Raw genomic sequence first — 25554 nt, forward strand, 5'->3', positions numbered from 1 at the left:
AAGGTCTCTAGCTGATAGAGATCAGGCACCTTGCCCAGTCTCCAAATGAGAGGAGTGGTGGCAAAAATACCTACACTCAGCAAAAAAAGAGAACAAATACTCAACTGTCCTGGAAACCATTCTGGCAGCGTTACTGTTGCTGCAGCCCTTCTCTGACCTAGAAGGCAGCTGGCAGGTGTTCAGTGTCCTGGCCTCCAGATACAGGCAGTGGCAATCTCTTAGAGAAATTCAAGCTGTACTCCAGAAAAATAACTCGTACTTAGGAAATTTTCTTAAATAAAGTCTGTTTTAACTCTGAGGCAGATCCTTAACAAGCAAAATACTTTCCTCCAAAGAATATCCTTAGTGAGGGAGTAAGCCTCACTAAAAAGGAAAACACTCAAAGAGCTCCTCTCTCTCTCTACAAAATCTAAACTCAAATGCCACACCTCCTATAGCTCTAATCCCTACTTGTAAAGAAAGGTACACCCACTCAAGCAGTCTTTGGAGGAGGAGCTGAAATATGGTATTCCTTCGACATGATTTGTGGGCTACTAGGGATATCTAGTGGCTAACCTGTAGTGGGAGCCACACATGTAATAAATTCATAGCAGGAGCAAGCAAGTTGTATTAATTTCAAAGATGTGACTTCCATAAATTCTTTTTAAAGATTGTATAAAAAATTGATTATAAGAAACGATAAATTACTGGAACAGCAAACATCTGGTAATTTAAAGTTAATATATGATAAAGCAACAGAACTGAAAAACATTGTGAACAAACAAGGCATATTTTGACAAGTCTGTACTGTAGTGTATTAAGATCATGAAACTGTGTTTTTATCTTTGCGTACATCATATAAGCAAGTTTGCTTACAGTAAACGGTGTTTCCGTAGATAGCAGGATAAATTAGCCATGCTGTCATGGGATCTGTCAATCAGGTCCGGGAGGTGGAGCTTGTCAAAGCAGAGATCAGAACTTTGCTCTCTGCGGCTGCGCATGTGTTCCCGAGTGCAGGAAAGTAACGGAATCTCCTCAGTCTGTGATTAAGCCTTAGTGTAGTCGAAGACTTGGTGACTACCAGGGAGGAGGGTGGGTCAGCATGGCTAATTCATCCTGCTATCTACGGAAACACCATTTACGGTAAGCAAACTTGCTTTTTCCCGTCGATAGCAGGGCCGAATTAGCCATGCTGTCATGGGAGTCCCGATCACGTTGTTTTGAATTATATGTTTGTCCGTGATCTTTGACAGTGTGGCAGTCACCTTGGACAGGAGGATAGAGATTGCAGAATTGCTTGCCCTATCTTTGCATCCGTGGCTGCTTGTTGATCAAGGTAGTAGTGAGATGTGAAGGCATGGAGCGATGACCATGTAGCTGCCTTGCAAATGTCTATGGGTTGCACATTCCTTAGGTGTGCCAATGAGGCTGCCACTGCTCTGATTTGGTGAGCTTTCAGCTCTGAATGTAGTTGTAGGTTCTGTTTATAGTAATAGAATTTGATGCACTGCGCTATCCAGCTGGAGATGGTGAGTTTAGCCACTGGTAATCCAGGTGCCTTTGAGTCAAAGGAGACAAAGAGTTGAGAAACACGTGAGTCCGAGTTTCTTCCTTTCTTTGTAGTATGCTAAAGCTCTTTTACAATCTAATGTATGCAGTAATTTTTCCCTATCATTTACATGAGGTTTAGGGAAAAAGGTGGGTAATTCCATTGTCTGATTGAGATGGAATTGAGAAAGCACTTTTGGAAGAAAGGATGGGTGAGTTCGGAGAACTACTTTTTGGTGATGAAATTGTAAATATGGAGAATAATGGACCAAGGCCTGCAATTCACTAACTCTTCGTGCTGATGTTACTGCAACCAAGAATACCACTTTCCATGTGAGGTATTTAATATGTGCAGAGTCCATGGGTTCAAATGGGGAAAGAATGAGCTGTTCCAGAACTATGTTGAGGTTCCATGGAACTGGAGGCTTAGAGATCGGAGGACGAATGTGAGTTAGTCCCTTAATGAAACGAGATAGTAAGGGGTGATTGGATATAGGAATATTGTTAACTGGTCTATGATATGCCCCTGTGGCACTGAGATGAACTCTGATGGACGATGTTGCTAGACCAGCTGTATATAGTGTATGAAGATAATCTATGAGCAACTCAGGTGAGCAGTCCAATGGTGGTACACCTTTGGAAGTGCATCATGTAGAGTAACGTTTCCATTTATAGCTATAATTTTTTCGAGAGTTTCCTGGATTCTAACAAGATGAATTGTGCCGAGGTGGAAACTCCCTGTTCTCTTAGAAGGAGCCTCTCAATCTCCACGCTGTCAAGTGGAAAGATGAGTGTAGTGGGTGTAGAAGCGTCCCTTGATCTTGGTAGAGAAGATCCTGGCGATTCGGTAATCGAATTGGATCCCTGATGGATAGTCGGAGAAGGAAACTGTACCACGGTTGCTTCGGCCAAGCCGGGGCTATGAGTATCAGTTGAGCTTTGTCTGCTATGCACTTTTGAATTGTCCTCATTATGAGTGGTATGGGAGGAAAGGCGTACAGGAGGCCTGTCGTCCATGGAATGAGGAAGGCATCTTGAGCGATCCTGAATTGGCTTGGTCTTATCGATCAGAATTTGGGAACTTGAGCATTGATGTCTGTTGCAAAGAGATCTATTGAAGGTGTCCCCCACCACATGAATATGTCTTGGGCTATTTCTGTATTGAGTGCCCATTCGTGAGGATGAAAGATGCGGCTTAACTTGTCCGCTCTTGTGTTTGCAACTCCTGGTAGGTAAGTTGCCTGGAGATGTATGCAATTTCGGTGAGCATATTCGAAGATTGTCTAGGTCTCCTTGCAAAGGGACCATGAACAGGACCTTCCTTGTTGATGTAAAACATTGAGACTTGGTTGTCCATGTAGATCATTAATCTGCGTCCTTTCAGGTGGTCTTGGAACACTTGTAATGCATAGCGAATCGCTCTGAGTTCCAATAAATTTATTTGCAGGTTCCGTTCCGAGATTGTCCATAACCCTTGTGTTTCGTAAATCTCGAGATGTGCACCCCAGCCCTTGCGAGACGCATCTGTGGTTAATACTGCATTGTGAGGAGGGGAACTGAACAATGCTCCCTTGGATAGGGTGGAGTTTAGGAGCCACCATGTTGTATCTTTCCTCATTTCGGCGGTCAATGATAACTTCTGTGTCAATGGTTGCGAGTGTTGTTTCCAGTGACATTTCAAGTCCCATTACAGGCGTCTCATGTGTAGCCTGGTGTTGGGAACCATGAAATTCACCGCTGCCATGTGGCCGAGGAGTACTAAAACCTGTCTCGCTGAAGGTCTCAGAGTATGGTTTAAGGTATGTAACAGAAGATGGAATTGTGATATTCTGTCACTTGGTAGGTATGCCCTGTTGCACGTAGTGTCCAGGCATGCTCCTATGAACTGTAACTGTTGTGTTGGTTGTAGGTGTGATTTCTGAAAATTGATCACCAATCCTAATTCTTGCAAGCATTGTATCACTCGATAGAGGTGCTTGAGTAAGATGTTTGGAGTTGGGGCGATTATGAGCCAATCGTCCAGATATGGAAAGATGGTTATACCTTGCTGTCTGAGATGAGCCACCACCACTACCATGCATTTGATGAACACCCTGTGTGCCACCGATAGTCCAAAGGGAAGAACTTTGTACTGGTAGTGTTGATGTCCATAGCGAAAGCATAGGTAATGCCACGAGGATGGATGGATTGGAATGTGTGTGTAAGCATCCTTCAGGTCGATGGAACACATCCAATCGTTGGTTTGAATGTGAGGAAGGATTGATTTCAACAATACCATTTTGAATTTCTCTTTGGTGAGAAATTTGTTCAATTCCCTTAGGTCTAGGATGGGGCAAAGGCCACCCGACTTCTTGGGTATGAGGAAATATGGGGAATAAAATCCTACTGATTGAGTTCCTGGGTACATTTGTCGAATTGCTTGTTGTTTGCGAAGCAAAGCAATTTCCTCCCCCAGTTGTGGTTGGAAATTGCGAATCTTGAAAGTGGAAAGATGAGGTAATCTGGGTTTTGTGACAAATTGGAGTTGGTAGCCATGACGTACTATCTCTAAAACCCATTGATCGGATGTTATCCTCTCCCAGGCTGTCAGGCAGGAATGAATCCTGCCGGGTGGTGCTTGATGTGGTGGTGGTGGCTGGGTAACTAAAAAGATGAAGTCGCTTTCACTGCAGTAGCCGGTTGTTTTGCCTGCTGTCTCTGGTTACGTGGTTTACCTCTACATTAGTTTGAGGTATTCTGTTGTGGAAGAGGACGCTGGTAAGAAGGGTATGTCTGTGTACAAAAGGACTGGTAAGATCTGTAGGGTCTCCTGGCATATGATTGCCTACGAGTAGATCCAATATAACAACGTGTGGTCGCATAGTTAGGATGTGATGTTAATGATTGTACTGCTAGAGCATCTTCCTTCAGTTTACCCACTGTATCCTGAAATCGTTCTCTGAACAGGTTATCTCTTGTACATGGGAGGTTCGTTAGTTTCTCATGCAAATCTTCACGTATGGAACTCGAGTGTAACCATGCTAGTCTGCGGGCTGCAATGGCTGTTGCCGATGCCCTAGAGGATTTTTCATATGCTTCGTCGATGGACCTCAGAAGGTGTCGAGAACACTCTTCCATGTCATGAAGAGGCGGAGGTATTTGATCAGCAGTCGAGGAAAGCATACCTTTTATAGCTTGTATGCACTCATATAGGTATTGTACCATGTAAAATTGATGGTGCATAATTCGGACATTCAACATTGAGTTATGGTATATTTTCCTGCCAAACTCATCCAAATATTTGTTGTCTTTGCCTGGTGGGTATGAGGAATGTGACTTTGTTTTCCTAAATCTTTGCATCGCCGACTCTACTACAATTGAAGCATGAGGTAATTGTGGTACAGAGTAGGGTGATGTTTTCCTCATACGGAATTTTATGTCTGTTTTCCTGGAAACCACTGCGATTGTGTAAGGTGTTTCCCAGGATTTCTGTGAGACGGAATGCAGGAGCTCCTGTGGTGGAAGAGATGTTGGTTCCCCTGGAGTCTCAAAAATCTTTAGGAGACCAAGGGTTTCTGACCTAGGGTCGGTCTCTTTTTGGACCTCTAGATGCAGTATTGTACCCAATTTTTAAAGAAATTTTGGGTATGTAAGGTCTTCCGGAGGGGAATACGGCTCCTGAGGTTGTTCCTGCGGATCCAATGGGAATCCCGTAGATGATGATGGGGAAGTTTGTGGTGAAGGAGAATCAAATGATGTATCCTGTTTATAATTTGGTGAAGCTGGTCGGTTTGCTATGGGAGATGTCGGAGGCTCCACCGACTGTTCTCTATTAGTCTGCGTCTTATGTTCCGGAGAACTGTCAGTATCAATAGTAGTCATTTTGAATGGTGACTGAAGAGTTTCATAAAAACCTGCTAAGGATTGGGACAATTGATAAAATACCTCTTTTGTATGAGGGGGCATTATTGTACGATCATCTGGTTCTTATGACTCGCATGCTTTTGGGTGCATTGGTTTGTTCTGAGGTAAAGTATTGTATACTTTATGGTCTTTCTGTTTTTTGTCGCATATGATGACCCTCGAATCCTCTGAAGCTGTAGAAGCGGTAGAGGAAGCAACTTGTATTACCTCTCTGTGAGAGAAGGTATTTGAAGTTGGTATATGAGATGATTTAGAAGTCGAAGTGCTTACTTCCCATGTTGCACTCCTCTTTGCCGACTTTTTGTGGTGGGAGTGTTGTGAGTGCTTATGATGATAGTGGGACGATGAGTCTGTATGACTTCTCCATGAAGACTGTGATCGTTTTCTACGTTTTATTGTAAACTCTGTCGAATTATCTCTCGAAGAAAGGGAAGTACCTGAACGAGGTGAGGTTATTGATGGAGAGGCTGAAGAAGACCTGTGTGAGGGTCCATGTCTTCATTTCAACTCATTTTGTAATACATGAGATGGGTGCTCATGTGTCATATGCGCGGATTTGGATTTATGCTCGGATCTAGACTTATGCGCATATATTTCTGTTTCCGTACGCGCAAGAGTGATCGGCGCCGATATCTCCAGCACCATGCACATAGATATGGTTGGTGCCGGGCGCACAGGTGGTGTCGGCGCCATGTGCGCAGATGTCAACGGCACCGTGCACGTAGATTTTCCTTTGGTTGTGCGCACAGACTGCTTTAGCGTCTTGCGCGCCGTTGTCTTTGGCGCCCTGCATGCAGAAATCTTCTGCGCCATGCACGCAGGGTCCTTCGGCGTCGTGCGCACAAGTGTCTTCGGCGCCATGCGCATAGAAATGTTCTGCGCCAATACTTCTTCAGGTGCCGAAGTGGTATGCTCCGACACTTTTGTATGTGCATGAGGCGCCTTAGGCACAGAAGTTTTCGGCGCTGAGATTTTTGGCACCAGTGTGTCCTGCGCCAGCGATTTTGGCTCTTTGGATTTTTGAAAATCCGATGGCCCTTGTCGGCTTGCCACCTCCTTACCTCCAAGATTGAAGGACTGAGGATCCCAAGATGATGCCCTCTTTTTTTTTGAGGGAGCTGATAAAATCGCAGGGCCAGGTGACAAATGAGCCTCCGATGGCTCCGGTGAGGCAAAAAGTTCCTGAAGTCTGTAGGCCCTTTGCTTCAGTGCCCTGGGTGACATCCTTGAGCAAAATTCACAATCTTCCCGATTGTGATCTGGTCCTAGGCATCGGTAATATCGGTCATGGCCATCAGTGACTGACATTATCTTGCCGCAATTACAGGGCTTAAACCCCGATTTTGACATGTTTTGTTTTAGTAATGCTGAGGAGAAGAATAGCTCCGCGTGCGATCCCGCAATGCATTTCCCACATGTGTACACCCATCAATGCTCACCTGGAAATAGGGGACTGGACAACATGCTGTCACAGGAGGCCTCAGGCAGCAGAATGAGAGGTAGCAGGATCTGCATTGCAGTGGTGGTAGTAACAGTGACAGCTGGAATAATTTCCCAGGCCATACCAGTGTAAAGTGAAAGAAAAGACAGCAACAGCAGAAAAGCTGATGGGGTTTCCTATGCACCACCAGTGGCAGGAAGAAAAGGCCTGAGATGGTTTCATAATAGAAAAGAGTGAAGAAGGATCAAGTAAGAGGGGAGGAGTGAGAGACAAGAAAAGGGAGTGGTGAGTGAGAGGAGAGAATAGTGAAAGGAGGGAGGGAGTGAGAAAAGGGAGGGGTGAGGGGAGATGGTAAGAGGTGAGACAAAAGGAATAGAAAGGGTAAGTGAGAAATAGGAGAAGGAAGATAGAAAAGGTATGTTTGAAGAATGGGAGAGGAGGTAAGTGAGGATAAGGGTGAGTGAGGGGGGAAATGGGCAAGATAGGAGGGAAGGGAGTGAGGAATGGGAGGGGAGAGGAAAAATGGTAGGAGGTAAAACGGATGGGAAAGGTGAATGAGAATTGGAGGGGATGTTGGAGGAATAGGAGAGGAGATGGGTGAGTGAGGGGAAGGAATATAGAGTGAAGGATGAGTAGGAGAGGAGGAAAGGGGATAGCAGAGTGGAGAGGAGAAAGACACTGTGGAGATTACAAAGTGGAGAGTGGTATGGGGTAGAAAGTGGAAAGAGGGAAAGAGGGAAAGAGTGCACATGCTTCACCCCACATTCCACAGCAGAGAGGTTTGGCAAGCAAAGCCCCTAGTATATAAAAGTAATATTGCATCTCTGACTAATGACATTGATAAGTAAACTTGTTTCATAGTCTTTATTCTGTAATATGTATTTAAGTTTTTATTGTGCTAAGTTACTAATATTAAATTACATACTGTACAGCTCTTTATATTATGTAACTGAGCACTTACATTTTGACTTGTCAGCATACATCCCCGTAAAAATTTCACCATTAAAATTCAACACTTCTGTTGATAGGAAAACATCTGAATAGAAATTATTGGGGATACTAGAAGTGTTGAATTTTAATGTTGGAATTCTTATGGGGATGTATGCGTGTTAAGTCAATGTGGTATACTTGGTGTGAATGTGTGTATGATATTGGGGTTGAAGGGATAGTGTCTTAGCATGTTCATGTGACGTGTCCAAAATGATGAAAAAATGATTAAAATATTTACATTCTTGTGTCATTGTTTATAGAGAGTCATGTATAATGTATAAAGTACAACGTATGATGTGTGTTTTATTTCAATTCATGTATGTAAAACGTATGGAATAATATAACAAATAGAATAAACAATTGTCAGAATATTTCATGTGATATTAATTGATGTTAGTGAATATTAGGGTTATATATAAAATTTGGTTTTATACAAGTTTAAGATACACGATAAATGTTGTTACAGTGAAGAGAGACCTATAATATGTAAGTTATATGATGTTCAGGAACTCTGATAAATCTCTCAATAATGTATACCATAGAAGGTTACCTGGAGCAGGATCCAACATATTTTGCTTCTATAGTTGCTATTTCTCCTGATTTTTCTTCCATGATTTTAAAGACTTTTCTCTCTCATCCTTTGTAGGAAGGCTTTGGTTTTCTCTGTCAGCTTTAGGAAATGTATATCTCTGATATCTTTGTACTTTGTTTTTATTTCTCTAGAGTTGCATTGCATATAATCTTTGGTTTCTTGGGACTTCCAGTTTGGTTTCTGTGTGCATATTTATGTTTCTAGTCTGTGATAACGTTTGTGAGGTTCTGTCTGTGTTTTACGTGTGTGACTGAAGTGAGGTATTGTGCTACTGTATATTTTCTGCCAAGTGATCTGTAGCAGTCCAGCTTATTCTGTTTTCCAATTTCCACCTCCCAATGGGGAGGTGTATTGCTGTTCTAGGGCACATTGGAACATTTTCAATGTTACCTTTTTATAGGTGGGATTGTAGTTGGAGTTCTGGGTTTTGGAGCTGGTTTGGTTTGGTATGGTAGACTTGCTGAGTGTGTTTTTTTCAAGGGTTTTGTTACCTCACAGGTAGTAGAGGGAGTTTGTTACTGTTACTCAGATGATACCAAGGATGAAGCAGGAGCTCTTGCAGCATAGGCTGAGCTGGCAATGCTGTGCTGTTGTCCACTCACAGGGAAGGAAAGGCAGTATTGACTGCCTTTGCGTTCATGCCTTATGTGCACTTTGAGGTACAGTTGGATAACAAGCACAGCTATGGGGACAGTCAGCACTGTGCCACATTTCTGCCTAGAGCTCAAGATAGGATTGAAAGATGATGAGGAGAAACTATATAATAGAGAAATTGGAAAGGAAATGGAGATAGAGTACTCTGAGGAGGAAGATAAATCAGAGGGTGGGGATGCTGGAATAGTGAACAGAGTCCAAGACAAAAGAGTAAGGCAAGGTAGTGAGAGGGGTAGGAAATGAGGGTGAGGTGGCAGAGGGCCAGAGAAATTGAGCAGGAAATAGACAGTGAGCCCTGAATTTAAATAAGGCAAGAGAAAATATTTACTTTTGAGTTTTCAAATGTATTTTTTAATTTAGTAAAGACAGAATACTTTCATGTAAAGCAACACTTGAATTGACTTTTATATGGTAAAGTCCAATGTGTTGGAATACTCACTTGACAGTGCTTGGTTTTATGTAATATAATGGTATCAATTACATTTAATATACTATTTAAAAGGAAAAACTAACTAAAGCAATGCGTTTTCCTTTACAATTCAGGAGCTTAGGGCTTTTACCCCCTTCTGTACTTGATACCTCTGCATAGGCTCTATTAATGGCCCATATATCTTTAGTAGTTTTCTAACAGTTCCCAGGGTACTGAAAGGGCAGCCTTGAGTGCAGAATCTGGCAGAACCCCTCAAAAATTTCTCATCAAAAAGAAAAGCTGTTTCTCTCCCTATGGCATGTAGTAATGTATGTTAAATAATGTAATAACACCCACAGAGTTTTTCAATATGGTGAATTTGAGTCTACTGCATTAAACTCATTTTTTAAGTTAAGCTCCCATGTATTATATAGATTCACTGTTTTTTATTTACAGATAAAACGTGGATGCATACTCCTGAGGCTTTATCAAAACATTTTATTGCCTACAATGCCAAGGTAAGCCCTTAAGTGATCATCTTATTCAAACTTAAAAAAAAATAATTTTATTCAAAAGTCTATTTCATAAATTAAAAGGAAGAATTGTAATCTGCTATTGGACAGATGGGTAACCCACTATTACCTTTCTTCTGCCCACTTAACTGAATTTGGTAAGAGGCAATATCTGATCTAATGCTAACATGTCATACATCTGTAGCACCTGACTAGTGCTCAGCAGCAGGTTAAAAGGAAGCATAAGAAAACAGGTACCAGTGATCATTATGGTCATCATCTTAACTCATCTCCCTGTTAACTTACCCCAAACCATTTTTTCTCTAATGGCATTGGCTATTTATTTCAAAACTGAACTAGTTTTTAGAGGAAGCTAAGGTGGGTGGATGTAAGGTTATGGCTGGACTCTTAATGAAAAGTGGTAATACAAGGATTTAAGTTTGCTAGTTGAGTTCCTGGCTCTTGGAATTAGAAAAAGGAGACTAAATAGGAATAGATGCTAATATGGTATAGGACAGAGAGTTAGCTTCCTTGCTTAGTGACCTAATGCTTCTAAGGAGACTTATGAAAATTACTACTTTCCTCGTGTGTAGACGGATGGCCTCTGGACCAATGGGTTATGCTCCCTTGTCAGCAGATGGAGATGTAGCAAGCTTACGTCACAGTATGTATACTCTTGCAGTGACCTCATCCTTCCAGTATTCTCAGTCTCCAGCAGATGGTGGATGTGCATCTCCCTATGGGGATTGATGTGAATTTTGAAAGGAGAATTTTATATGGAGAAAATGAAAGCCCCGCTCTCCTGCGGTGATACCTAATGGTCCCTCCCCCTGTTGAGAATTCCTGAGGTGATTTCCATGGTCCCTCAGAGGTATGCCTTGGTCCAGTAGTCTATTCCCGGCATGGACTTAACTGCTTGAACAGCTGAAAGGCAATGGGTGCAGAAGGCTGAGCGTAGTGGTGACAGCAGATGCCCTTTCCCCCTGCAGCCAGAGACAGTGTCTGTGCTCAGCTGGTAAGTGCTGAGCCCCGGTAAGTTTAAAAAAAAAAAAAAGAAACTTTTACCTACAGAGACAGTTAGGGGGTTTTTAGGCCTTCCTTCTGTCTCTGTTCCCAGTGTCTTTCCCGCACTCGTTGTGGTTAGGGGAACTGGGTAGTCTGGTGGGTTGAGCGGCCCAGGTGGGCCAGGCCTTGCGGTAGGCTTTTCTTGCCATGCTACTAAACCAAATGGAGCTAGTCATTAACATAGAAAAAACCGAATTCCTCCATCTTGAAAGAAAAAACATGACAGTCATCCAATCTCCGATACTACTAAAGAACAATCAGAAAATTGAAATAGCCGAGAAAGTACAGAACCTCGGTGTAATAATAGACACAGTACTCAGCCTCAAACAACATATATCTTTAAAAGTAAAAGAAGGATACGCCAAACTAATGGTCCTCAGAAAACTAAAACCGTTACTAAATCAAACGAACTTCCGAACTGTCCTACAAGCTTTAATATTTGCCAGCACAGACTACTGTAATTCCCTACTATTAGGATTACCATACACCACAATAAAACCACTCCAAAACTCAGCCGCAAGAATTCTGACAGGCAAAAGGAAAAGAGATCATATCACTGAAACGCTAGCCGAACTACACTGGCTGCCAATTGAATACAGGGTAAAATATAAAACCCTTTGCACTATACATAAACTCATCCATGACGAAAAAGCTGAATGGCTAAACACAGCACTCCGCGTCTATGTCCCTCAAAGAAACCTGAGATCTGCCAACAAAGCCCTCCTAACCATCCCCTCAGTCAAAACCGCAAAACTAACACAAGTCAGAGAAAGAGCACTATCATTGGCCGGACCGATATTGTGGAACACCATGCCCACAGAGGTAAGACTACAGAGAGATTTCAAAACTTTCAAAAAGAGCTTAGACATGGCTCTTTAGGGAAGCCTTTTTACAAGGAGAGTGAGATAGAGAAAAACGTTGAAAGCTGCGCACACAAAATCTTTACACAGCACTAGCATATTATATGTATGTACGTCATGGTTTGTTTATTGCACCTCTTAATTGGATGTATAAATCTAACAGTCTTTATTGTAGTCACAGGTCAGATTAGACAACACTGAACATATAGCCATTATTATGAAACTATGTTACCAAGCTTATCAGGCACCTCCATTACTAATAATAGGAACAGATGCATGCACAATTTACTATATGTGCCTCTATGTAAACTGTTGTGATGGTAATCTACTCAACGACGGTATAGAAAGGATTTTAAATAAATAAATACCACGTGGTAGGCCGCGGCAGTGTTTTCACACGCTCTTATGCATGCTTTCTGCCATCTACAGGATGTCTGTGTGCGCATTGCATCGGCTCTGCGCACATGTTGTGCGCACCGTGCTAGGCATGAGTTTTGTGCACATAACATATTTGAGCATGGTGATACACTCCAGCGGGGCACATTAGTAGTGTGTGCGCCTTGCCACGCTTATTGATGGGGTGCCTATAATTTATGCGCATAACATTTTTGAGCGTGAGCCATTTGAATGCACAGTTACCGCCGCTCATGGCACCGGTAAACAAGAAGCCTAAGCATCTTTCTCTTTGTGTTGTCTGTCATTTTAAGGCTTCTCAGCCTGTCCTGTCTTCCAATGTGTCAGCGCTGTTCAGATGTTCAGGGAAAGTTGTCTTCCTCGGATTTTGCTAAATCTAGATCCTCTCATTCTGATGATGATCTGGTTCCGTTTTAACTGGAAGTGTGCCAGATCTTGGTGCTCCCTTGACTGACTTCCCTGCAGGAGATGGCAATTTAGTTGGGCCTGCTCCAGTACCTTCTTTGCTTGGTCTGGATCCGGCTGTTTTTAACTTGGGTGGAGTTTTTTCAAAGTCTACAAGCCTTTGTTCAGGCACAGTTCTCCACTTTTCCCAGCCTGGTCAGGTTGGACCCTCAGCCAGTGGCCCCCTCCCTCTTCCAATCTTACAGTTAAATGCCGTGGCATGCCTTGGTTCACCACAGGTATCCACGGTTTGGACCCGGATGGCACAGATGATGAAGGTGGATCCTGACTCCTTGGAAGATGGTGAGATTCCTCCTGGTTTAGAGCCATATTGAACCATGCTATGGTACTTTCATAGAGATGAACTACGGGCCCTGATTTCCCAGACAATGAAGATACCTGGAGTACCTGGGGCGGATTCTATGTCAGAGCCAAAGAAGAATCCTATTTTTGTCTCCTTGTGTAAAGCCTTTTGCTTTTTTCCTGTTGTGGATGCCATTCAAGAATTGATTAATCTTGAAATTGATGCCCTGGAGGCATTTTTCAAAGGGGGTCGGGCATTGGAAGGCCCATACCTTCTGGATCCAGCTGTGAGAGTGTGTTTGCATTTTTCCCAAAGTGGATGCGCGTGTCTGCGCCATATCTAAATGGATGTTTAACCCTGTGGAGGGAGAAGCAGCCTTGAAGGATGTGCATGATGGGTGGATTGAATCTATCCTTAAGCAGACCTTTGACACAGTGGCGATGACCTTGCAGTTTCCTTACTGTTGCGCTCTTGTGGCATTCTCTTGTCTGCTACTCTCTTAGGTGGATGATTCAGGGGTGAATTCCAGAGAAAATATGGAGCCCACTGCTGCCTTTTTGTCAGACACGGGCTGTGATTTGGTCCATACCTTGGCCAGAGGATTGGCAGCCAGATGTCAGCTATGGTTGCAGAATTGGTCTGCAGATACAGCCTCCAAGACTAATCTTACAAAAATGCCCTTTAAAGGCTCACTCTTGTTTGGGAGCAAGTTGGAAAAGCTGGGCAGTAAGTGGGGCAAATCTCCAGATCCCCAGTTACCGGAGGATAAGAAATGATTGCAGCTCCCCTTTTCTATGAGGCTGAAATGAGAGGAGAGGATCACTTTGCTGGTGCCTGAAAAGAATCAGTAAATACTGCTTAGGGAAAATTTTAGAACTTAAAAGTTTTGGTGAGAAGTAAATTATTGCTCAGGGGTTCCAAGCATTTTCATCCCTACAGAAAACTGACCTTTCAGAGGACTCTGCCTTTTGGTAGGTTTCAGTCCTTTCATCCCTGACAGTCCAAGAGAGGAGCAGGCTTGGGTGGCAGCCTGTCCCGAGCTTCCCAATGAAGGTTTACTGACCCACCTTCGGGAGGAGGAGATAGGGGGATGCCAATCTCTCTTTTATCAGAAGTGGTTCGCGATCACATTGGATAAATGGGTCCTGGAAGTGATATGGGAAGGATATGCGCTGAAGCTTCACAGCTTTTCTCGGGGCATGTTCATGGTTTCTCCTTGCCACTTCCCGCAGAAGAAGCAGGCAGTAGAGTTTACACTTCTGAGGCTCCTCCGGTGAGAGCTGTAGTTACTGTGACTACATCTCTGGAAAATATGGGGCGCTATTCCATTTATTTTATTGTACCCAAGAAGGAATGTTCCTTTTGTCCCATCCTGGACCTCGAACATCCATCGTCATCTGCGGGTGACTCATTTTTGCATGGTCTGTGATAATGACCGCACAATCATGGGAGTTTCTGACCTCCCTTGATCTGTCTGAGGCTTATCTTTATATTCCCATCCATTTGGAGCACCGTTTTCTATGCTTTGCGCTGCTGGGTCACCATTATCAGTTTCGGAAGCTGTCTTTTGGTCTGGCCCACCACTCCCAAAACATTTTCCAAGGTTATGGTGGTCATGCTGGCAGCATTGACAAAAGATGAGATCCTGGTATACCCACATTTGGACTACTGGCTGATTTGGCAGAGAGCAGTCTGGTGACCAATAAGGTAATTTCCTTGCTGCAGGAGCTTGGTTGGGTGATGTACCTGGCCAAGAGCAGTCTCTGGCCTTCTCCGTCGTTGTAGTATCTGGGAGCTCATTTCGACATGAGGCTGGACAAAGTTTTCCTGTCGGAAGTTCACCTTCAAACACTGATGTCTCAGGTGTGTCAGTTGATAAATGCTATACACCTGACAGTGTGGTCCTATCTACAGGTGCTCGGTTTGATGAAGGCAACCCTGGAAGTGGTGCTATGGGCGAGGGTGCATATGCGTCCTCTTCAGCACTCACTGCTATCTCGTTGGAACCAACAGTCTCGGGACTATTTGGTTCGGCTCCATTTGCTGATGGAAATCTGCTCTCACCTCCAGTGGTGGTTGCAGAAGGCTTATCTCAGAAAGGGAGTTTGCTTGTCCTTCCTGAACTGGTTGGTGCTCATGACATGCGAGTCTCCATGGTTGGTGAGCTCACTGTCAGGAACTGATGGTCCAGGGACGTTGGATCCTGGAAGAGGCTCTTTGGAACAGCAATTGCCCTGAAGCCTGGGCGGTCAGGTTGGTGTGCTTGCGGTTCAGCCACAGACTGCTGAGTCGAGTGGTCCGTGTGAAGTTGTACAACGCAACAATGGTGGCCTGCATCAATCGCTAGGGAGGAAACAAAAGCCAGCATGTATCGCAGGAAGTAGACCAAATTATGGAATGGGCGGAAGGACGTCTTCAGACGATCTCAGCCGCTCACACTGCAGGAAAAGACAACATATGAGCAGACTTTCTCAGCAGAGAGAATCTGGACCCCTGCGAATGGGCGTTGTCCACTGAGGCATTTCAGCTGATAGTGGATCACTTGGAGCCTTTTGTCCCTAGTACTGCTGGTGATTTCTCACAAGGCGAAGGTCCCTCGATTCTTCTGTTGCAGGAGAGATCCGTGTCCCTGGGCATCAATGCTCTCGTATAGGTCAGGCCGGTAGACGAGTTACCTTATGCCTTTTCTCCGTGGCCCTTCCTGGGCAGGGTCATTCACAGAATCAAAATCCACAGGGGGCTAGTACTCCGGGTAGCTCTGGATTGGCTCAGGCATGGTATGTGGATTTGCGAAGACTCCTGTGGAAGACACCCCCCCCCCCCTCCATCTTCATGGATTTGTTGCAGCAGGGGCAAGTTCTTCACAAAGATCCGGCTTGGTTCTGTCTTACGGTTTAACCCTAGAGAGGGCTCACCTGTTGAAGCATGGATATTGTTCTGCAGTGATTGCTACCTTACTCCGCGCTCGGAAATTCTCCACTTCTCTAGCATATGTGCAGATTTGGAGAGTGTTTGAGACCTGGTATGAGGTGCGCGGTGTTCCTCCTCATTCAGTTAAAATCCCGCTTATTCTGGATTTTTTGCAGGAAGGGTTGAATAAGGGGTTGACTCTTAATTCCTCGAAGGTTCAGGTTGTGGCTCTTACATGTTTCAGAGGCACTTTATGTGCTGTCTCCCTATCATCCCATCCTAATGTGACCCATTTCTTGAAGGGAATGAAGCACCTTTTGGCCTCCCTTGCGGTTGCCGGTTCCTTTGTGGAGTTTTAACCTGATGCTGGAATTTTTGGCGGGCACTATGTTTTGACCACTATGTAGCCTTTCCTTGAGGTTATTGACCCTGAAGACAGTGTTCTGGTGACTATATGTTCTGCATGTCGTGTTTCCAAGTTGCAGGTCTTGTCTTGCCGGGAGCCGTTCCTTTGGGTGACTCCAGGGGCGTTGCAGTTGCGTACTTCTTGCCTAAGGTGCTCTCGGAGTTTCATTTGAATCAGTCCATTTCTTTGCCATACCTGAATAAGGTCAGGGACGAAGAGGAGTATCACCTCCTGTGTTCCTTGGATGTCAAGAGACTTGTGTGGTTTCTGGAGGTTTCTCAACCTTTCTGACAGTTGGATCATCTGTTTGTCCTTCATAGTGGAAGGAAGCAGGGCGAACCAGCTTTGCGGGCTATGATAGCTTGCTGGAATAAGAAGGTAGTCACAGCTGTGTATATGGATGCTGAGCAACTGTTGCCTGCTCAGATTAGGGCTCATTCCACTTGAGATCAGGCGTGTCATGGTCGGAGGTTAGGTTGTTGTCTCCCGTTGACATTTGCCGAGCTGCAAAGTGGTCCTCCTTACACACCTTTTCCAGGTTTTTCATCTGGATGTGAGGCCCGGAAGGATGCAGCCTTTGTACGTGCGGTGTTCACTGGACCACGGGCAACGTTCCACCCTGTTTGGGAGTAGCTTTGGTACATCCCAGTGGTCCTGAGTCCATCTATCTACACGCTAGGAAATGGAGAAATTACTTACCTGATAATTTTGTTTTCCTTAGTGTAGACAGATGGACTCAGCTTCCTGACCTCGGCTGCCATCTGCTTGTATCAATAGTGCCCCTGTGGAGATACGGATCCCAAGGGATTACTGGTAAGTTTTCATCCAGTCCCTAGCTTGCGGTACTTATGTTTTTAGTTTATTTCATTATTTGTTGGTTGAGTACAGTTATAGTTGACTGTTTTAATCAAGTTTTTTACTAGTCTGTCCACAGTTACTTTTGAAGAGAATAGTGGCAGGCTGGGGTCACTGCAAGGAGTATGTATACTGTGATGCCAGCTTGCTCCGTCTCCATCTTCTGGCAGGGGAGCATAACCCATTGATCCTGTACATCTATCTACACTAAGGAAAATGAAATTATCAGGTAAGTAACTTCTCCATTTGGAATCTTTACCCAGAGGATTAATATGAATCCATTGCTAAAAGTGGGTATCATGGGTTTCCTCCCACTGTAGGAAAGTGGATTGAGTTGTATTCTAGGTCCAAGAGAAAGAGAGGTTCTGGCATAGCGCCTGAGGCGTTCCCGATTAAATTTAGTTGAAAATGGGGAAACTAATTGTTCCTTGTGGAATGCAGCCAATGTAAAAAAAATAATAATAATAATAATAATTCATAGACATTAGAGCAGCTTGGATCGTTTCCTGCTGTGTAATTTACTATTTGTTTCATTGGCTAGGTTTTGCTTCTATAATCCTAGAAAGGAAAATGGTTTTTTTTACAGTGCATAACCACCCGAGATATATTACTATAACTGATTGACCTAAGGAAGTCAGAATCCAAGAGCAGTATTTTTCTTGCAGTTGAGGCTACAGATGAATAACTTTTTTCCAGCCATCCTCGGATGTACTATTTAAGAGAGAGCCATCAAACAGTTAGAAGAATGCTAACACAATGGACCTCTAGTTTTCTTTCACTCTTACTATCTATGTTTCATGTAACCACACAAGCCTTGCCTAGATTTGAAGTTGTTTTCTTAAAACTGATTCCTAATTGTTTGTAAATATGAATTTTAAGAAATCATGCCAAGTTCTTTCATGCCCGTATAAATGCTATCTATGAATAGAAGTATAAGAATTTAATTTTTCCAGAAAAAAAAAAATCATTGTATGAATTAGATTGTTCCTCAAAACAGGGGAAATAATTTGAGATCATTTTTAATTGTGCATTTTTAGATAGATTTATGAAGAGTTGCTTATTTCAGGCACAGTGCTGTGCCTTGTGTTTTTTGATTAGTTTGTGATCTGACAGGACTTTTCATCCTATTGGAGATCAAATTTACTCAGATTTTTGATTCACATACCCAGTGGGATAGACTGGTGGTTATATTGTAAAGAACATTTTTGGGATGGAGGATTATAGAGACACAGGGTTATTTCCTAAGGAATGATGTAATATCCTTAACCTTAAGCCTTAAATGCTGATATCTGAAATGGTGCTTGAGATTTAAGTCCCTGCCTTATGTGTAAAAGCAATGATACTTTAATATGTTTTCAAAGACACATTCAAATTGTAGAGAGGTTCAGGAAGCGGTCTTATGATGTGAAGTAGGCTTTACATTTGGTTCACATTTCTGGCAATTTGTCTAATTATCAGGCAGTGCCAACACAATTTGTTATTAAATACTTAATTAGACCTGTATTGGTAGAGGGGAGCACCACCATGTGCATGGAAAGAGTTATAATTCAAAATGAGATGACAAATTACTTTGATAACCTTGAGTTGGTGAAAAAAACACTAGTATCTCCACTAGGGGATAGCGTTAACAAATTTACTCCCTTAATGTCCTATTACTATTATCTGTAAAATCCATTGCATTCTCCATGTTTTAGGCTAGTTTTGTATAATGGAAGTGACTTTAGAAGGTTATTGTATCTGTATCTATTAGCCCTGTTAATATATTTTGAATCAGTATTCCAATTTCATTAAAATTTGGGCCGCACACACAGTACAGCATACTTGGGAGGTGTAACCTTTATATTGTTGGGGGGAGATAGGCTAGTTTAAACCAGGATCTTTATGGATGAAGATATAAGAAAATAAAAATTGTCATACTGGGTCAGACTGAGGATCCATCAAACATAATATCCTATTTCTAGCAGTGGCCAATCCAGATCACAAATACCTGATAAGAATCTATACAGTAAATAGATACCATGCTATCATGCCGTGGTAAGTAGTAGCTATTTCCCAAATCTACTTGGTTAATAATAGTTTATGGATATTTCCTCTAGGAACTCGTTCAAATCTTTTTTAAACCCCTGTACACTAATTTCCTTAACCACATCTTTCAGCAATGTGGGCCAGAAGAAAAAACCAGATTCAGAAACTACATTTGTGGCATGGTAATGTGGCTAATGGCCATGAGTTGTGCTATCAGTGCCTAGGACTTGAAGGAGGACAATATGTAAATCTACAGTTCTAATACTAAATTTTCAAAAGGGAAACTGATAAATTGAGGAAAATAGAAAAAAACTGAAAGGTGCAGCTGAAAATGTTGTGTACAGCAGGCATGGACATTGTTTAAAAATAAAATCTTAAACCTACAGTCCACATGTATTCCACACATTAAGAAAAGTGGAAGGCAAAATGATTACTGGCATGGTTAAAAGGTGAGGTGAAAGGCTATTTTAGCCAAAAAAAAAAAAAAAAGCTTCAAAAATTAGAAGGATCCATTTGAAGAGAATTGGAAAAAGCATAAACATTGTCAAGTAAAGTGTAAAACAATAAGAGGGTAAGTGAAAATTTGAAATGAAGTTGGCCATAGAGGCAAAAACTCATAATAAAACCTTTTAAAATATATCTGAAGCAGGAAACCTGCGGAAGTCATTTGGACCATTATTTATTTATTTATTATTTATTTAAAATCTTTTCTATACCATCATTCAGTATATTACAGTCACAACGGTTTACATAGAGGCACATATAGTAAATTGTACATGTTTCTGTTCCTAATATTAGGGTGGTGCCATTAGATGACTGAGGGGTTAAAAAGGCTCTTAGAGAAGATAAGGCTATTGCAGTAAGATTAATGAATTCTTTGCTTCTGTGTTCACTAATGAGGATGTTGGGGAGATACCAGTTCGAGATGGTTTTCAAGGGTGATGAGTCAGATGAACAGCATAAAATCATGGTGTACCTGGAAGATGTAGTGGGCCAGATTGACAAATTAAAGAGTAGTAAATCATCTGGACAGGATGTTCAGAAGGAACACAAAAATGAATTTTCAGATCTATTAAAAATTTGTAACCTATCATTAAAATCATCCATTATACCTGAAGACTGGAGGCTGGCCAATGTAATCCCAATATTTAAAAAGGACTCCAGGGGTGATACAAGAAACTATAGACAGGTGAGCCTGACTTCAGTGCTGGGAAAAATAGTGGAAACTATTCTAAAGATGAAAATCACAGAGCATATAGAAAGACATGATTTAATGGAACACAGCATGGATTTACCCAAGGGAAATCTTGCCTCACAAATCTGCTTCATTTTTTGAAGGGATTAATAAACATGTGGATAAAGGTGAACCGTTAGATGTAGTATATTTGGATTTTCAGAAGGCGGTTGACAAAGTCCCTCATGAGAGGCTTCTAAGAAAACTAAAAAGTCATGGCATAGAAGGTGATGTCCTATTGTGGATTACAAACTGGTTAAAAGACATGAAATAGAGAGCAGGAGTAAATGGTCAATTTTCTCAGAGGAAGAGAGTAAACTGTGGAGTGCCTCAAGGATCTGTAGTTGGACCGGTGCTTCTCAATATGGGCTAGATTTTAAAAGCCCTGCGCATGTAAATCCTGCTGGATTTACGTGCGCAGGGCACTTGCGCGCCTATTTTGCATAGGCCGGGGCGCGCAAAGCCCCGGGGCTTCATAAAAGGGGCAGGAAGGGGGGTGTGTCGGCAGTCCGGGGGCGTGTGCTGGGGGCATGTCCAGGGGCGGGTCCAGGGGCGTGGCGATGGTTTGGGGCTGGCCGGGAGGGCGGTCCCCAGACCCCTGCACAGCGGCCTGTGCCGGGGGATGCCAAAGCAGCGCGAGCAAGTTACGCCTGCTTCAAGCAGGCGTAACTTGCACAACAAAAGGTAGGAGGGGGGAATATAGGTAGGGCTGGGGGGTGGGGTAGATAGGGGAAGGGAGAGGAAGGTGGGGGGACGCGGAAGGAAAGTTCCCTCCGAGGTTGCTCCGATTTTGGAGCGGCCTCGGAGGGAACGGAGGCAGGCTGCACAGCTCGGTGCGCGCAGGCTGCCGATTTTGCGCAGCCTTGTGCGCGCCGACCCCGGATTGTATAAGATACGCAATGCGCATATCTTATAAAATCCGGTGTACTTTTGTTCGCGCGCGCGTACGTTTTTAAGATCTACCTCTATATTTATAAATGATCTAGAAAGGAATATGACGAGTGAGGTTATCAGATTTGCAGATGATACAAAATTATTCAGAGTAGTTAAATCACAAGTGGATTGTGATAAATTGCAGGAGGACCTTGCGAGACTGGAAGATTGGGCATCCAAATGGCAGATGAAATTTAATGTGAACAAGTGCAAGGTATTGCATATAGGGAAAAATAACCCATGCTTTAGTTAAACGATGTTAGGCTCCATAATAGGAGTTACCACCCAGGAAAAAGATCTAGGCATCATAGTGGATAATACATTGAAATCATCGACTCAGTGTGCTGCGGCATTCAAAAAAGCAAACTATGCTAGGAGTTATTAGGAAGGGAATGGTGAATAAAAAGTAAAATGTCATAATGCCTCTGTATCGTACCATGGTGAGACCACACCTTGTGTACTGTGTACAATTCTGGTCACCGCATCTCAAAAAAGATGTAGTTGCACTGGAGAAAGTACAGAGAAGGGTGACCAAAATGATAAAGAGGATGGAACAGCTCCCCTATGAGGAAAGGCTAAAGAGGTTAGGACTGTTTAGCTTGGAGAAGAGACGGCTGAGGTGGGATCTGATAGGGGGCTTTAAATTCTTGAGAGGTCTAGAATGGGTAGATTTGAATCTGTTATTTAATCTTTCAGATTATAGAAGGACTAGGGGATACTCCATGAAATTAGCAAGTAGCACCTTTATAACTAATTGGAGAATTTCTTTTTCACTCAACGCACACTTGTTTCCAGAGGATGGGGTTAGTGCTGTTAGTATAACTGGGTTTAAAAAAGGCTTGTTAAGTTCTTGGAGAAGAAGTCCATTAACTGCTATTAATCAAGCTGACATAGGGAATAGCCACTTCTATTACTTGCATCAGTAGAGTGGGATCTACTTATTTGGTTACTTGCTAGCTACTTGTAGCCTGGATTGGCCACTGTTGGAAACAGGATACTGGGCTTGATGGATCCTTGGTCTGATCCAGTTTGGCAATTTCTTATGTTCTTAAGAATGGCCTTATCTTAGGTGGATATTGGACAAATTTTGCTTAGGTATTCATTTTATATAATGGATAAAATTATTATACAGCTCAACTCTGAGTTAATGTTTCTCTCTCAGAGATATTCTTTTTAGAGAGAGGCACAAAGCAAGAGTGTGCTTTATCAGCATTGCTATTTGTACTTGCTTTGGAGCCCCTGGCCATAAACTTGTGCTCCCTGGAGATTTGAAGGCATCCATATTTGAAATAAGTTTCTTAAATTAAGTCTTTTCGCAGATGATATGTTATTTGTGGGAAACCCCAAGGAAAGACTGGATAATATCTTAATGTATTTTATAGGTTTGGTAGATTCTCTGATTTTAAGATAAACTATAACAAATCAGAAGCATTCTCAGTTGATAAATGTTACCAGAAAGATGGGTGCATTTCCTTTATTATAGGCTCAGAACTATATGCATTACCTGGGGATACAATTGGTACATACCAGTGGGGATCTGTATAATTATAATTTTGAAGTGCTTCTGGACAGAATTAGGCAATTAGTGAAACAATGGTAGTCACTAGCTCTTTTACTATTGAGTGGATATGCCCTGGTAAAAATGTTTTTTCTCCCAACACTTTTTATTGTTTACTGATGTTCCCTATTTGAATTAGAAACAAAGATATCAAAATATTTCATGCATTAGTGAGTGCCTTTGCATGGAATAATAAGAGCAAGACCGAAATTTGATGTTTGAGACTGGATACATTTAAAGGAGGATTGAGCTTTCCTGATCTTAGGTTTTACAATATATCTTGCCTTCTGTGCCATGTACAGGATTGGTTTTCTAATAGCAAGTTTGATACAGAAAGTTTGATAGGGGATTGAACCTACCATATATAGACCAAGTAATTTGCTTCATAGACCTAGAAAACAGCTTAATATGGTTGGTAATTCCAATTCTTGTTTTTTTTCCTACAAGGAATGCTTGGATCTGGTGGAGGAAATTGCTGGGGTGTGATACCCAATTCTCCACATACCTAATGTTAATAGGCAATGCAGATTTTCCTCCAGGACTTGACACTAGAGTATTTCATGAATGGTTCCAAAAGGGACTTATCGATGTGAATCAATAGATGGATGTTTAATCTTTTGTATATATTCTTTTGACCAATTGCGAGAAGAGTGGAATTTGCCTAGATCACAGTTCTATGCCTATTTACAGGGGAGACATAGAGGTCAATATTCAAAGCCATTTAGATGGATAAGTACCGTATTTTTCGCTCCATAAGACGCACTTTTTTTCCCCCCAAAAGTGGGGGGAAAATGTCTGTGCGACTTATGGAACAAATATATATATATTAAAAAAAAACTAACTACAACCCCCCCCCCCCTCCTTACCCTCCCAAGACCTGCCAAAAGTCCCTGGTGGTCTAGTGGGGATCCGGGAGCGATCTCCTGCACTTGGGCCGTTGGCTGCCAATAATCAAAATGGTGCCGATGGCCATTTGCCCTTACTATGTCACAGGGGCTACCCCCGCTGGACCACCAGGGACTTTTGGCAGGTCTTGGGGGGGGGGTCAGGAGGGTGGGGGGTTGTAGTTAATTAAATGTAAAAGGTTGGGATGGGGGATTTTATTTGGGGGGGGGGGGTTCCCATAGAAAGAGAACGATAAAATTTTTCTGATCTGGGGAGTGGACCGAAATGGCCCTCCTCAGACCTGAATACAAAATGGGGACCAAAAAAATTTTATGCACTCCCCTAATTTGCTCCATAAGACGCACAGACGCCCGGGAACAGAGCCGGTTTAGCACACCATTTTTTTTTTTTAATTTTCCCCCTCTGAATCCTAGGTGCGTCTTATGGTCAGGTGCGTCTTATGGAGCAAAAAATAAGGTAAGTTATCCTTCTAACTCCATGTTATCCAAGTTATTCAATTACCTCTGTTAAATATTTAAATATTTAGTTTTGAATATTGACCTTATTGTTTCTAAAAAATGAGGAGGGACTTAGGGCTCTTAGTAGCTAATGACTTGGAAGATTCAATTCTGGATACTGTGCCCAAATATAATAAAATTGCTATATGCACGTCAAATCATTGCTTTCCACCTCTCACAGATTGGCAGCATAATGGAGTGGGGATTTAGAGGGAGACACAAACTAAGGCAATATGAAGCTAGCATTTATAATCTATAAATAACTACTCCCAGCTACAATGAGAGGGAGACAATTCAATCTGCTCCATAGAATATATATTATTAGACTTTTAGGATACAAAATGAAACTCTGGAATTCAGAGTTGTATTTGAAATGTAACTTTCAAGAGGGTAGCTTGTCACGTGTTCACAGATTGTCATAAACTGAAAGCTTTTGGGGGACAAATTTGTGACTTTTCATCATATTTTGGGGATGTCAGTGGATAGGACAGGGTCTTTTAGTTTTTTGAATGTAGTTAAGATTTAATCTACCATCAGGGGGAAAAACGTTTAGTGTTGGCCAAAAAGATAACACGGTTTACTTAGAAGGGTGATGAATTTCTGACATTTAACAGTTTTAAATCTTTAATGTCACAAACTGCAACAATGTAAATATTGCAGAAGAAAAATTTACAACATCTTAGGTCATTGGTTATTTAGCAAGTTTATTTTTGTATGAGGGAAAAGGGAGGATAGGATATTCAAATGTTAAATATTGTGTCCACTCATTGCTGGAATTTTCCCATTTGATAATGAAAGTAGTAGTGTCTGATTTAATTAGTATTTTATTTAAGGTGAATGTGAATGGATGATGTGTTCCTGAGGGGAATAGTTTTTGGTTTAAGTAAAAATGGAAAAATAAGTCGTTGTGGATGTTTGTTTATCCTGTTTGTATATTTGTACACTATTTTTCTTTGAGATTATTATTCACATCCATGGTGATGTTATGTGGATATTGATTGTATTGCCCTAAAGGACTAAAGAGAGTTACAAAAAAATTTAAGAATTTTTTTTTGTTATTTACTTCACTTGCAGCTCTTTACAGTTGCATTCCTGTTCCTGCAGCACCCACAACA

At 42.3% G+C, this 25554-nt stretch overlaps 1 protein-coding gene across 6 annotated transcripts in view; it reads left to right on the forward strand.

The window, feature by feature from the left end:
• Positions 1–25554, forward strand: part of GULP1 (GULP PTB domain containing engulfment adaptor 1) — a 611398-nt gene that overhangs the window by 289896 nt on the left and 295948 nt on the right. For all 6 annotated transcript variants that reach the window (XM_029605977.1, XM_029605980.1, XM_029605975.1 and 3 more), the window contains one exon: positions 9973–10034. In XM_029605977.1, coding sequence (XP_029461837.1) covers positions 9973–10034 — 62 coding nt within the window. The remainder of the gene's footprint in view (positions 1–9972; positions 10035–25554) is intronic.

Source organism: Rhinatrema bivittatum, chromosome 6 (genome assembly GCF_901001135.1).
Source record: "Rhinatrema bivittatum chromosome 6, aRhiBiv1.1, whole genome shotgun sequence".
NCBI classification, from domain to species: domain Eukaryota; kingdom Metazoa; phylum Chordata; class Amphibia; order Gymnophiona; family Rhinatrematidae; genus Rhinatrema; species Rhinatrema bivittatum.